The sequence below is a fragment of the Cupressus sempervirens genome, chromosome 3 (assembly GCF_028749045.1).
Source record: "Cupressus sempervirens isolate cs-2001-9-10 chromosome 3, ASM2874904v1, whole genome shotgun sequence".
In the NCBI taxonomy this organism is placed as follows: Eukaryota; Viridiplantae; Streptophyta; class Pinopsida; order Cupressales; family Cupressaceae; genus Cupressus; species Cupressus sempervirens.
Window position 1 is genome coordinate 697448023 of NC_143120.1, and position 15216 is coordinate 697463238.

At 35.2% G+C, this 15216-nt stretch overlaps 1 protein-coding gene across 6 annotated transcripts in view; it reads right to left on the reverse strand.

Moving 5' to 3' along the window:
- Positions 1–14241, reverse strand: part of LOC149568649 (uncharacterized) — a 240319-nt gene extending 226078 nt beyond the window's left edge. For 5 of the 6 annotated variants that reach the window (XR_016362597.1, XR_016362596.1, XM_089821523.1 and 2 more), the window contains exons 1-3: positions 14106–14239; positions 12129–12401; positions 11541–11969 (exon numbers count right to left, since the gene is read on the reverse strand). Coding sequence is in view for 4 of the 6 variants with exons in the window: in XM_089821523.1 (XP_089677649.1) it covers positions 11541–11708 (168 nt within the window). In the remaining 2 variants the exon portion in view is untranslated. Of the gene's footprint in view, positions 1–11540; positions 11970–12128; positions 12402–14105 lie in introns of all 6 variants that reach the window. The other variant, XM_089821524.1, reaches the window with a different exon arrangement.
- Positions 14242–15216: the final 975 nt, after the last annotated feature.

Sequence of the window (15216 nt, forward strand, 5' to 3'; positions counted from 1 at the left end):
CAGCAAATCACTTCTCATTGTCATAACAGATTCAGACTAATTCACAAGGTTTGAATTTAAATTCAAGTTTGGTGGCAGTAAAATTTGGATCGAATTCAGCAAGGAAACAAAAATTGGCATTAAATTTCTCTTATAGAATTTTTATTTTTTAAATACAAGTAATATATCCACCAAAAACTAAATAAAGTATAACAATGCATTTTCATTTCTTTGGACATTATGGGCAGGAGAGGTGTTGTTTTACTCAGATCGCTGCAAATGTATTTGCATTGCCTCTTCGGTAAATTCTTTTCAAATGGCAGTGATCTCTTATTTATAAGCCAAGAAGAGACATGTCCCATTCGATTAATAGGAATTAATATAATAATACAAAAGCTACCAAACATCAACACTCCCTCTTAGCAGGGAGGATAAACATATGACCAAATATTACCTCAATGTAATATAAGAATAACTTTGATTAGAAGATATTCAGCATTTTGATATCATGAGTATTGGTTTCCAGAATATATGATATTCGCCGAAAACTCTGAGTAATGGTCTCCAAGTATCAACACTTGATACTCACCATGTACTCAATAAGGTAATGGTCTGCAGAATATCAACATATGATATTCACCATACAAAAGCTAACAAACATCAACACTCTCTCTTAGTTAGGTAGGATAAACATATGACCATATATTACCTCAATGAAATATAAGAATATCTTTGATTAGAAGATATTCAGCATTTTGATATCACATTTGATATCATGAGTATTGGCCTCCAAAATATATGATATTCACCGAAAACTCTGTGTAATAGTCTCCAAAGTATCAACACTTGATACTCACCATGTACTCAATAAGGTATGGTCTGTAAAATATCAACATATGATATTCACCATTTAATATAACATTTGAGTATTGGTCTACAGAATATCAACATATGATATTCACCAAATACTCTTTTGAGTAATGGTCTCCAAAATGTCGAGATGCAAGACATTCACCAAGTACTATGAGTAAGGGTCTTCCAGAACATCAAGCTGCATAACATTCACCATATACTCAAAAAATGTTTATAAGGTATGTGCACATGCATTCTCATAATTCTTAACATGACTTCCAAAGTATAATCTATCATGATCTACATAGAAATCATAAGATATCCACCATAATACAAAATTAAGTTATTGTAAGATCGTCACCTTTTAATAACTTCTACAAATACAAGTCACATCATTTGGAAGTCATCACTTCCTCATGATGTACACAGGGGATAGGCCGATCAAATCATGCAATCATACGCATGATTCCAAATGTTTACATTCAAGGTTAAAACCCCCTCTGAATCTGATATGATCAAGATCTTCAAAGATCAACTGAAACATATCCTCTATTTGCTCCTTCAAACGGATGTGTCAAACTCCCTCTAAACATCAACCTTCGGAGCTCCTAAATAGAAGTGTATGACTCCCTCTAAATCTGTGATATTAATCTCCCTTTTCCTGCAATAACATTCTCGCAGAAGAGGTCAAGGAAAATAGCTCTTATAATATGTAAAGAAATATAAATAAGAAAATAACTACAAAAATAAATGAAAGTAGTTATCAAGATACAAAATAAAGAAAATACTTATCTCTTGTAATCAAAGGATAATAATTACCTACTTTAGCACTAGTGATAAATTAATGCTCCAACCTCCAAGATCATAAATACATGATTAATTTCATTCCTTGTATCTTTATTAACTCGATAGATGTATCTACCTTCGCTAGGCCTTCATCCACTTTTATCACATACTTGTCATTAATCCCTATTCTCCAATAATAATTTGTCACCTTCTTTGTTTTGATCTCAACCCATGCTATCAGTTAGTACCTTGACTTTATGTTTGAAGGGAATGATTCTCTTGTGTCTATGTGGCAATATATTTATCTACCTTACTGATGTGTCCAGTTGATGCCATTTACTATGTTCAGCGGTTTAATGATATGATTTCACCTGTCTACTTGTTTGAAAATGTCTAATAATGTTATCGGTCCCTTATACAACTTTAAATTGCTTTTAATACTTCTCTTAACTATATCCTATCCTTTCCATCTATGGTGAGACCACATTTATGTAGGCAAGATCTTAACGTGCCTTACTCTTATATTGCAACTACCTTTATACAACTGAAACACACAGAAGACAATTTTTTAAGTTATATTTGTGTTGTCTCAGACTTCACAAACCTGCCTCGATGCCCTTCCTATTTGGTTCTTTCCAAAGTAGTGACTAACGTAACTATATACATTAGCAAGCTTGATATAAAGTTTTATTATGTCATTTCGTCCTCCACATAGGATAACAACTTTGAATAATTTCCATTTTTTGTGGGGTTACTATTTCCAGAGACCTCGTCATTCTACTATCAAATTGTCGTCTTCTTTTTCATTTTATAATAACAAATGCTATAAAGGGTAGATGAATGTTACTACTAACTAATTATTATTAACCAAAACTATAAGCAACAAGAAGTTGCATGTGGGGTCACATCCCTTTAAAGAAAGTGATATTAAATGTGGATCCATGAGACATATTGCGGGAGGAGAAAAAGAAATAATAATAATTTTAAAAGGAAGAAGGGAAGCCTAAGACATAAAAAGTCCAATCACTGGTTGGGGAGGACATGCAGGCATTTAATCAAGGAAAGGGAAAATTATTCCCTCTTCAAATGAATTAAGGAGAGGATGTGGGAGTGGATAAAGGATAAGCTAAACCGCAACTAAAAGGTAAGTGAAATATAGAATTAATTTAGCCACGTCCATAACTATTGTATATATTTTTCATCTTTCATTCTATTAGTAATGAGACAATAGATATATATATATATATATATTCACAGATATTAAATTTGCAATTATGTTATTGAAAGTTTTGATAAGGTATATTTATATTTATATTTATATAAATATGGTATTGAGAAATTTGAGTTAGTTACTTTCTACAAAGAGATCAACATATTTTCTAATGGAAGAAGTAAATTATTGAGTGCCTATAGTGCCAGTATAGAGATTGTGCTAAACTCTACATGATTGGCTACGTGCCAGTATAGGGTTTGGGGTAGTCTCTGCAAGAATGGCTAAGACGGGATAAATGGAACCTCATAGTACCAGTCCCGGAGGTTAGTACAATCTCATATGAATGGCTATTGTGCTAGTGTGAGATATTAGGACGCCCTCATATGAATGGCTAGATGAGAATGATATAATGGTTGAAATGTTTTGTTGATGTCAACATATTTATATGTGTTAAGGGCCTTGGAAAGTGGTTACCTCCTCCAAGAAGAACCTTAGAGGAAGCACTCCAGAGAAGGCGGAGAAGTAACTAAGGATGTCAATAGAATCGATGATATATAATTGGGACCCAAAGATCCTTCGAAGGGTTAGTAATCCCAATCTAGAGACGTCTTTGAGGTTTGATGTTAAAATAGAGGGTAGAATAGTATAATTATACTTGTTCTTGTTTGATTCTAGCATTTATTTTGCAGATAATACTTGTCCCAAGCTAACCCTAATAGTGGGGACATTACTTTTGAGTAGCACTTCAGTTAGTTTCTCTCTTTAAACAAAACACTTTCAACCACATTTATAGAGCAGGTAATATGAGAGCGGATGAACTAGCAAATTTAGGCATGGAAGGGGTTGACAAATGGTGCTCCCTTCGTAGAATATATCCTCAAAGCCAAAAGTAAAAGATCATGTACATTATAATACCATTCCCCCAATGGGATCTATTTTAATGCCCCTGATACTTAATATTGAGCGTGGAGGTAAAATAAATGATATTTTGTTGTTTTGCTCCCATTTTTTGTATTAGGTATGAATGGCAATTTTGTACATTCATTGAAATAGGCATCCATTCCAAGGGAACTCGTCACATTAATTCCATGTACTTTCCCTAATCTGGCAAGGATACAAACTTTCTTGTTCATTGTGATTTTTGACATAAATTTAATAAAATTACCTATGTTCCCTGGGGACACGTACCCGGCCTAAAACCCGGCATTTCGGGGATGGGGACGTCCTGGGGATGGGGGGACGGGTAGGGGACGTCCCCCAGCCATCCCCAAAAAGTGAAAAAATGCAGGGGACGTCTTAGAAACTTGGGGACGGCAGAGGGAAAAAAGGGGGACGGCCAGCCGTACCAGGTACGGCTGGCCGTCCCCCTTTTTTGTTTGCATAAAATTAAAATAGTTTAACATAAAAAAATATTTTTAAGCCTCCAACTTGGTCGGCCAGGTTGGCCCCACCCCTCCAAATACCCTAAAAGGCAATAGAGGCAGAATAGGAGCAGCAAGCTGCTTCATTTTTCTATTTTTTGTTTTTTATGTTGAACATGAACATGATTATGATACATTGATACTTATTACTTTATGGCAGCCCTCTACCCTTTGGGCCTATAGCTTTGGGCATATTTTGATTTTGATTTTCAAATTTATCATGTTTATCATTATGACATTATGATATTGACAATTGCTAATGTTCATTGTTCAGTGTTCACTGATATTGATATGCATTTTGACAATTGGGTACTAAAATCGGATATTATTTCCTAGATAGCATTCAAATGTTGTATGTTATGGTTCTAAAATCTATAATGTTTAAATGACATGCTCATATGAATGACATGTATATTTGCAAATTTATATGTATATTTTAAAATTTTCCTATATATATATATAGCCGTCCCCGTTTGCCGCCCCCCCCCCCCCCCCCCCCCCCCCGGTCCCAAAAATTGCCAAAAAAGTTTGCCATCCCGGAAACCCATCCCGCCGTCCCTGTACCGGAAACTTGGGGGAACATAGAAAATTACATAGATCACAAGTTACTCTTTTTAATACTTAGACATGCTGAGAGGATATATGGAAAGGTGTGGCCCTGTTTAAAATAGAAGCAGTTTAAAGGCTAAATGCTCAGATAGTACTTTTATGTTTTCTAAATTCTAGGTTATTAGTTCTGGTCATTACTAAATTCTATTTTGAAGAAGTTAAATAGAATGCTCTGTTCTCTCAGGAGAACCTGGCTTCACCCTAAATTAAGATCTGTCCCAAAAGGCTATTTGCTTTCTAATTATTACTGTAGATCTGTTAACTTCTGAAATTCTGAATGGTATCATTTTCTGTTCTAATATCTGACAGTGGAGCTTTCATCTTATTCTTGTTTACTTTTATCCTATCCTTCTCTAGCTCTAACCTTGTTATAGCCTTCATAATATCTTACCTTGGATCCTTTTCATGAATATCATATAAATCCAAGATAAGAGATATCGAGGCTGTAAGGAAGTAAGTGAATGTAAAGGATTCTGTTTATGCTCTAATTTACATTCATTACTGTTTAGCTTTGTGATCTTCTTCTCTTTAGAATATATTGAGGATGTTTATGAATCTGAACAATACAAATTGTAATACTAACATCCTGATAGTATTGAAGTATTATTTTCTGCCATTATCATTTTATTCAATTTGAAGTTGCACGGACAGTGTTGATTTTCTGCAGGTTAAGACCAACTTTACCTGTCATTTGGTGTCGCCATCATATTCTTTTACTCTAAGGTAATTTAGTCACACTTTGCCCAATAATAAGAGATGTAAAGGATGCATTAACTGTGGAGCAGAGGAAGGTAAATGATAGCCTCTCTTGGGTTTTAGTTACTACACTATGATAAATGACTAAAGATTTTTTTATCAGATATTTTTCCTTCAAGTGGACATTACTCTCATTATCACTTCTAACAACTTGATCTTAGATGGTTGAGAACAGGTTTTGCTGCAGGAAGACAAGGTTATCCTGAAGAAAGAATTATCAGACATGACATCAGAACACACTGAGTATACGAGCCCCAGATGAAGCACTGTAATTGTATTTGAAATTATAAATGCATACTTCTGTATCTCTACTCAGCCATTGCCTGCAGGCGCAATGCATATGTAAGCAGTTAAGTTAAGCTGCATTTATACAGCTGCACATGTTTGTATTAAGGCCATACAGGCTTTATGTAACCACTAGTCCAGAGTGGGTATCTGTTGTACTCATGAGTTCAGAACTGCATAAGTCTCGGGCTACAGTGGAAGTTTTCTTACCCCATTCTTTTTTTACCAGTACCTGCATTTGAACAAGGTGTAAAATAATTTTTAATATTAATAAAATATTATTAAAGCTATGGCCATTTATCAATCAAAGAAATATATTAAGGGAGGATTATTAAGTATTACTAGTTATTAGAATCTTGTAAGAAATTATATTATATTATTTATTTATTTATTCTTTATATTTTAGTTCTATAAATATTTATTATTAAATCCTATTTCATAAAGGGGGCATTAGAGAAAGTTGTTCAGTGGCAGCCTTACAGTATTGCAGAAGTGTTGGTGTGAGTTTTATCTGAACTACAATATGCCAAATCAAATACCAAAAGTTTAAAGATGAATCATCAACTACTCAATCATCTCTTGATATAAGGTCATCTCTCATGCTAAGCTTGCAACGTAAGATCATAAAATGACTTCAAAGTTCCTTCTTAAACGTGGACTTCACTCAATTTTATGATGTGAAATGTTGGTTATCACAAAGGGACTTATGCTATTCATTCAATGGATATCAACTATTTCTCTTATAGATTTGGCTTTACAACGTGCAATCAAAATATAGTTTTGATCTTCAAACCTTTCCACTTCAACCCAAACTTAAATTGGCTAACCTCTACTCCTAACTGTGAGTGTAAGGAATCATGGATGACTTGAACTTTACTAGATGTAATCTTGCCAATGAATCCACCCATTTAGTGCAAGCTTCTAAGAAACACTTGAATAGTTTTCAAATCAATATCTCCTCTCCAATCCCATTAAATAGATGCAAACAAAAGATTCAACATCAATTGAAGTTAAGCGCATTCCATCATTCGCTTACCAACAAGGCACTCCTACTATTAGCAAGAGGCTTGTGGCCGGATTCGTTCAAGTTGAGTAAATAAACATCCACAACAACTTCCATTAAACTAAACTGCTCCAACATAAAAAGAAATCTACTCCAAGTGAAAGATTGAGGAAACCTTGCAACATTTCAAAGCAATATTAAGTAATCCACCATGAAAAACCAACAATGAATTATCAATTACTTTGACAAGCATTATAGCAACAACTTCATCAAGTCTCTCCCTTAGCTAATCTATTCTAGTCTCCTACACTAATAGCTCTCTCCTACTCTAATCTCCTAAGCTCGTGAATTACCAAAGAGAAGCCCTTGGCCTTTTATAGCAATTCCATTACAACGAATGGCCAAGATCAATTCAAGGTCAAGGGTTGATATTTCTTCCCACAACCCCTAATTAGGGTTGCCAGGTTCACAACCAATTACATTAAGGCACCAATTCATGGGCCAATAAGAAAATTACAATGATTTTTCCAACCAATGAGAAAGGACACTTGGCATGTTGTGATTAACTATGATTGAATTTGAAATTTTTTTATTGGAGGAGACAACCAATTGCCACCTCATCATCCTTATCTTGTAGATCTATTTAATCCTTTAATAAAGAGAAAATATCTCTTGAAGTTGATACTAAACATTTTCTAACTTTCATCAACTCTTTCAAAACTATCAACCAAACATGATTTCCTTGAAATGCCATTACCAAAATGTATCCCATTTCGACCTCTCCTTAACAATCTCTTGCTCCATTTTCACTCATGATGTTGAGTTCGTGCCTTAAACCAGATTTGAGTGCCTTGAAAGGTTGGTGAAATTATGAGCTTGAGAGGATTAACGTGGTGGGAATCCAATGGAGAGAGGATTTCCACAATGGGAATCCTGCATGATTTGGCCCTTTAGGTTTCCCAAAGCTCACCATCTCGCACCCCTCATGCCATTCAATTTCAAGTTGCCATGCCTTAACATAATTTTGGATCAATTTTGAGTTGATGAGAAGGATGAAAATCCTAAGGAGAGAATATTTCCACAGTAGGAATCCTCTAGTCAGGGGATTTCTACCAAGTTCATATATACAGATTTTATCTTTAAGAAAATTACCATTCTTCCTTATCTTCATCATTTTAACATTGCATTAATCAATTTGTCAGCTTTGTAAGGATCCCTCACAACCCATTGTCCTAAGACAATCTTGAGATTTTGGGGAGAAATTATAGCTGGAAATCCATCACTTTCCAAATTTGCTCAAAATCCTTGTCCCATGTCCCAAGCATGTAAACCTTTCTTACTTAGACTAAGACTTGATTCTTCCACTAGGACTTAGGTTGTGAAATTGCCTAAAAAGGACATCAAAACACTTGTGCAAACCCCGAACAAATATTACTTCCTAGCAGGCCAAAATTGTTCAAACTCGCCCCCAAAATTGTTCAAACTCGCCCTCAAACTTGGGAGACTTGAAAATGTTGCCAACTATAACCACATAAGACAACAAATCCTTGCTAAAGCAAAAAGAGGCAGTCCCCATTTGCAATGGGGTGATGGTATGAAAACCCCACAAGAAGAAGTCGTTTGTACCAACAGGACAGTTGTTGACTTCACACAGAAGCAGTAACAAAAGAGGATTTCAAAATTGTTTACTATATGCAAATGCAGCACTTAGAAAATGAAGATGCAACTGGGCACTATCACAAAGAATAGTAACCAGACAACCAAAAAGCAGTTTCATCATTGTTGCTGTGATTAGAAATATCACAGTAGTATTTTTTTCAAGATCCAACCACATCATTGCTGCTGTAATTAGAAGTACAACAAAAGTTTCAACCCATGAAGCAGAAGAAGAATGCAGCGAATCATCCCAAATGCAAACAGTAAGCAAGAATGTGACAAGACAAGAGATTAAGTTTTAGAAAAACTGATCTATAAATTGTTTTTTGTTAATGAGATAGAAGGGGCCCTTTGAGAGAAGTAAGACTCTTGGAGAGATGGGAAAGAGTTTAAAAGGAGAACTCATCTGACAAAGAGCATCTGTGTCGTTGGTAGAAACTGTGTCAGCCAACGGAGTGATTGTCGTCGGTGTTTCTGTAGCCGACGGGGTGATTGTCGTCGATGTTTCTGTATTCTGTAGCCGACGGGTAAATAGTTTGTAGCGGGCATAATGTTTGTGGCCGACGGACTCCTTTGGGAAGGTTCGGCAGATAGTATTTATATCCCGTCTGGGATCATTGTAAATCATCATTCATCTTCTTATCTTATGAAGCATAATATAATGTTGTGGCATATGCGAATAATCTAAGGAATTCTACTGTTCATTGTCTGTGTGCATTTCTTAATTAACCTATGCGGTAAACATTTGGAGCCGTTGCCGGGGAACGAACCCGGGTCACCCGCATAGGTTAATTAAGAAATGCACACAGACAATGAACAGCAGAATTCCTTAGATTATTCGCATATGCCAGAACATTATATATGTTTACCACATAGGTTAATTAAGAAATGCACACAGACAATGAACAGCAGAATTCCTTAGATTATTCGCATATGCCAGAACATTATATTATGCTTCATAAGATAAGAAGATAAATGATGATTTACAATGATCCCAGACGGGATATAAATACTATCCGCCGAACCTTCCCGAAGGAGTCCGTCGGCCACAAACATTATGTCCGCTACAAACTATTTACCCATCGGCTACAGAATACAAAAACACCGACGACAATCACCCCGTCAGCTACAGAAACACCGACGACAATCACTCCATCGGCTGACACAGTTTCTACCGACGACAATCTATATGGAATCTGTCTATTGTATTTTAGCTTTGGTGTAACAAATAAAGAAATCTAAGTTTTTTTAATGTGATCTTTGTTAATTTGGATCAACTATTGCAACCTAGGACATGGTTGCAAGGGCAAGGCTGATGTTAATTGGACCCCCTATCCTTGTCTGCACTAGAAACCTACTTACCACTGGCCAAACTGACATAAAAATACTTTGCATGTCATAAAAGACAAAGCCCATCAGTTTGTGATGATGGATAAATCCCACAATACACAACAACACAGATTGCTCACAGGAAAATGCGAATGTTCTTTTATTGAACTGAAAACAAATTACATTGCAGAAATGGGTAACAAAATAAGGATAAAATCTCCAATGCGCTGAAACACATTACAGCTTCTTTCTTCCAGTCTCTGGAGCTTTCCCCCTTATTGTATCTTCAAATATAATTCTAGTTTTTGTCTTTCATTCTTTCTCGCTCATTACCACCTTCCCGCCATCAAACAACTACCAGAAATAATGAACAAACAGTGATCATATATAGCCCTTATGCACTTTCAAGCAAAAAATTAAGATTTTTTACTCCCTCCCAAGATAGCTCAACTTCCAGGAACCATAATTTGTTATCCATGCACCCAATTGAGCCCATTTCATTTTAAATATAAGTGATTGAAGTGCTATATGACTTTGGAAATCCTCCAAAGTTAATTCAAAGGAGTTTCCATGAGTCTCGAAAACTTAATATTTTCAAACCTAGAACTAATCTTGACTGAAAGTCATCCACAATGTACAATATACCATTCTCGAGTTTTGACGAAAATTTCAAGTCCCAATGTGCTCATATGCAAATTTAATAAACATAGAAACCCTCCTACTTTTAGCTGTCTTTTGAACATTGATAGTTCTAATTTGTCCTTGAAAACTTTAAAAAGAAAAAAAGCATCATGAATATGCACCGAAGCAAACTGAAATCAAAAACACATTTTTTTATGTGATGCAAGATTGTCATTACACCTTGGATGCTCCTGCATCAGTTTGTATTAGTGTATTGATGATAAAACAAATTGTTGTCAACATTCCACAATCCATTTGAAGTCAATATTCGTTTCTGGCTTTGATTGTGTGTGTTATTTTTAGCATCATAAGCATTTCAGATCACACTTCGTGATTGACTATCAGAATGAAGAGAGAATGCAGGATAAGTAAAATCATAAGATGATGGATCACGAATGTGATCCAAAACATTTGTGATGCTTAAAAATACATACACAATCAAATGCATAAACAAATATTGAAATTAATTAATATTGATGTATTGAAAATAAAGCCCATTTGTTTGTATTAGTGTAAATGTTTGCTTATGTCTCATAGATATTGAACAAAAACAAACTTGAATTCTTCAAAAGAGTTCATGTAACCTTAAGCTTTGAATTACAAATGTTTAAACAAATGTACTGTGAGTATTTCAAAATGATATAAATTGGACCCTCGAGTACCATCAACCTTGCAATGACTGAAAATAACAGCTCATTATCATTGTAAAAACATAACATCTAGATCCACAGTTATCGATTTGATGGTAAATGATTAAGAGTACTTCTAGCATTGTCTTGTGCATATTTTGTTTGCACAAAAACTCTATCACTGAACAAAAAATATACATTCCCTTCAAAAGAAGTTCCAAAACATACATTAAATGCCCAACATGTACATAAAAACTGCTTATGTTTCACAATCTTTAACTAAGGAGCTTCATCACGAATGACACATTTTCAGATGAAAATAGAGGTTCACAAATACATACCAAATTGCTATTGCATTTCTCCAAATCTAACACTTTAACAGCAACAATCTCATTGAATGGGATACAAAGAGCACGGTATACAGTTGCACTAACACCTTGACCAACCTCCTCATATAGCTTGTAATCAGCTGACCTGAGTGGATACTTTTTCAGAGCTTTCTGGTCCATTTTCTTCCTTGTTTGTGCTAGTATCTGATCACAGTTATGGCAAAATGAAAAATAACCTCGACGATGAAAAAAGACATGTGATCTGTCATAAAATTAATTCAATCTAGACTAGCTACATCTGCCGTGCATGATGGAATCTTTCATTTTTCCCTGCATGGGACATAATTTTGATCCTTGCATTTGATTCCTTGTCTGCTGACAGTCTTGATTCTCACACAAACAATTACTGTACATTGACATCTGGCAAGGTGCTGCACTCCTCTGGCCAGAAAAATAATTTTTCAAAGTTATTTTTGTCATCTCAGAACCGTGTGAAAAAAAATCATGAAGTAAACTAGATTTGCAAGCCTCTGTGAATACATTGAAAATGAAACTGGTCTAGACTAACTAAGAAAAATCCATCAAAACCAAACTGGTTACCTAGAATTTCAATTTAATTTGGTAGGTAGATTCCATTCCCTCCACATCAACTTCCATAGTTTCAATCAACCCAATAGTTCATGGATCACCATTCACTAGCAAAAGCCATCCACCATGTACAAAGCCCAAATCCATGATACTACAATTTTGAGACGCAAAACTTGGATAAAATATCAGGTGTGATATTCTCTATATATGTTCAATTAACCAGCAGTAAAATAAATATAGTTCTTAGCTGTTGAATGCACAGCGAGAATCAAATAAGCTCACCACCTGTTATCATAAAAAAAGTACATTAAGTGAGGAATACATTGTTAATAAAAAAGCAGGGAACACCAAGCAAGGGTTTACAAATTAAGAAGTACTACAAGCATTTAAAATACTAGCCAAGCATTGTTTTGACTGGTCACAGACATCTAACATTCTTAGGCTGTCATCGATATATGAGAGGAAGTCTACAACAAAAACATTCTCATTCAATGCTTGATCCAACCTCTCTAGCCATAGAAGGGAAATGAATCAGATAACTTTCCTCACTACAGACACGGATCCTTTTTCAACTTGCCTCAAAAACTGAAAGCTTCCCAACTTACCAACTAGTCAGTGAAAAAACGAAATTGTGCCATATAAGTGGAATAGATCAAACCAGAGTTGAATTCTATAAGTCCCATTTTCCAGAACACATCAATCTACATGTAATTCATGCTGAAAAAGAAAAGCGCCTGTATGCAAATTTTCAGTCAAAGCAACTTAGTTTCACCTTTAACAATCGTGATCAAATGAAAACCTCAAGCACCGTCACTAAGAGGTTGAATTACTACTGTGAACCTTCGTCTAGCAGCAAACAGCGCAAAGGCAATTTCTTGGATTTACAGGTGCTTTATAAACCCCTCCTTAGGACAGGGACACTCTACCTGAATTCCTCCACTTTTGACCTCATGACCTAACCTCGTGTTGTCTAAAAAGGGGTGTTTTAGCCAAAGCTATTAAGGTGGCCTAAAGCCAAGTCCCATGGGCACGCTCCCCTGTTTATGTAGTCAGATTACTATGGGGCGAATATAAAACTGATAGCGAGTGCCAGCCAAAATGTGGTAGAATCGAAACCCTCAAGCAATAGGTTAAGCTACATGATGCATTCTCTATAGCTACTCGGGAGTGAACCAGGTATTGAATTTACTGATAAACCATAGTGACTACAAAAAATATGAGATACAGAGACAGCAATTAGGTCATGATCGATGACATCATTTGAAACAATGTCTACAAGAATATAGCTAGGGGTAAAATTATATGAAATGTAAACAAAATCACAGCAGATAGTGAGCCTCGTACAAGAAAAGGTCCCCGTCCCTAAACCGGAGTTTCCTGCTTTCCGTGCTAAAAATGAACCTCAAGAAGCTGGACTAATTTGTCATCTAGTTAAATAGATGATAACTTCTTAAGGAATCATTTTCTTGAATGTCGATCCTCACAGGCACCAAATGTAAGCAAAACTTTGACAAATTATACCCCAATTGGCTTTTTGTTTTCGTATGACTAGAATGAAGTAATTGTCAAACGGCCCAGTAATCCTCTGCTTTCCAAAAATTGAGGCCATAAAGAAACGTGCTCTATTGCAAAATCCACACCAATGAAGAAGTTACGTTACTAGCAATGAAATTGCTAAATATACGGGGATAGCATTCACAAGCTCAGGACAGTTGAAGGGAATTATTTCCAAAGAGAATATTTTTCATATATATGAGGCGCCTCCCGCGTATATTTTACAATTCATGTGAAATAGATGACTTATAACAAAACAATTGATGAAATTGATTCTGTACAACCTATCGGACTGCATTTAACTGCATAAAACACTCTTTCTGTGCAGCTTCGATATAATACCCCAAAAGTTGTAAAATACCGAGTACAAATATACATAATTCAAAACCAACTGCTCTGAATTGGCCATTACTGAAAAATATTAGAAGCACTTACGTGTAACTGATTTTCCGGAAACTTAGCATAGCATAAATTTGGGTTCGGGAGCTACCATCATGGACCGCGGTTCGAAACCCCGGTCATATCTAGAATTTATAGAGGGAAGGCTGAATCAGAGAGCCCAGGAAAAAGGAAAAGCAGAAGAAAAACGTAAGAATTATATCCACGCTAAAATTCCATTATTAACCACGGGTTAGGAAATAACATTTGTAGTTAAACTTGGTGTATCAGGTCCTGTGGTTGGGTTTATGTTGAAACCTTTATATTTTATCTTTTTTCATAGTTTTCTTCAGTTTTTTCCTGCATTGGTGATTAATATCATTATTTAGGCAAATATGGGTTGGGAGTCTTAGTCTCCTAAATTATCAAGAAAGCAATCATTTTAGTGTATTATTAATTTTGAGTTTATTTTGAGTGGTTCATAACAAATTTAGGAAATTTTGTAGTTATGTAGTTTAGATATTAAAAGAGAAGAGAACATAGATAGTTTTATGTTATTAGTAATTGTATCTTAGTGTATAATGGGTATGTTAAAGATATATTGAAGATCAATTATGAGAAAATATAAAGAGGAGAGTGGTACATAAAGAACAGTGAGATTGTTCTTTATGATTAACTCTATCTACCTCATAGTTCTCACTATAACTATATTTATCTTTGTATAACTTTATTTACCTCTTTATATCTCCCTATCCTTCTACTCCCTCTAGCTCTAGCTACATCTCTCTATCTTTTTCTAGCCATATCTATTTAGTGTTATCTACCTTTCTCTATCTATTTCTATCACTCTCTATCAATCTTCATCTCTCTATATTTCTATCTATTTATGGCATTCCCTTCCTCCTCTCTCATTCATTCCATCTCTCCTACTCTATTTCCATCTCTAACTCATGTATCTCTCATATTTCCATATATCTCTTGCTCTACCTACATCTCTCTATCTATTTCTATCAATCTCTTTACGTTTCCATCTCTTTATATCTCTTATCTATTTGTCATTTCCTCCCTCCTCTCTCATTTACTCCATCTCTCCTATTGTGTTTCTCTCTCTATCTCTTCTATTTGTCCTCTCTCCATATATCTCTATCTATATCACTCCATCTCTACT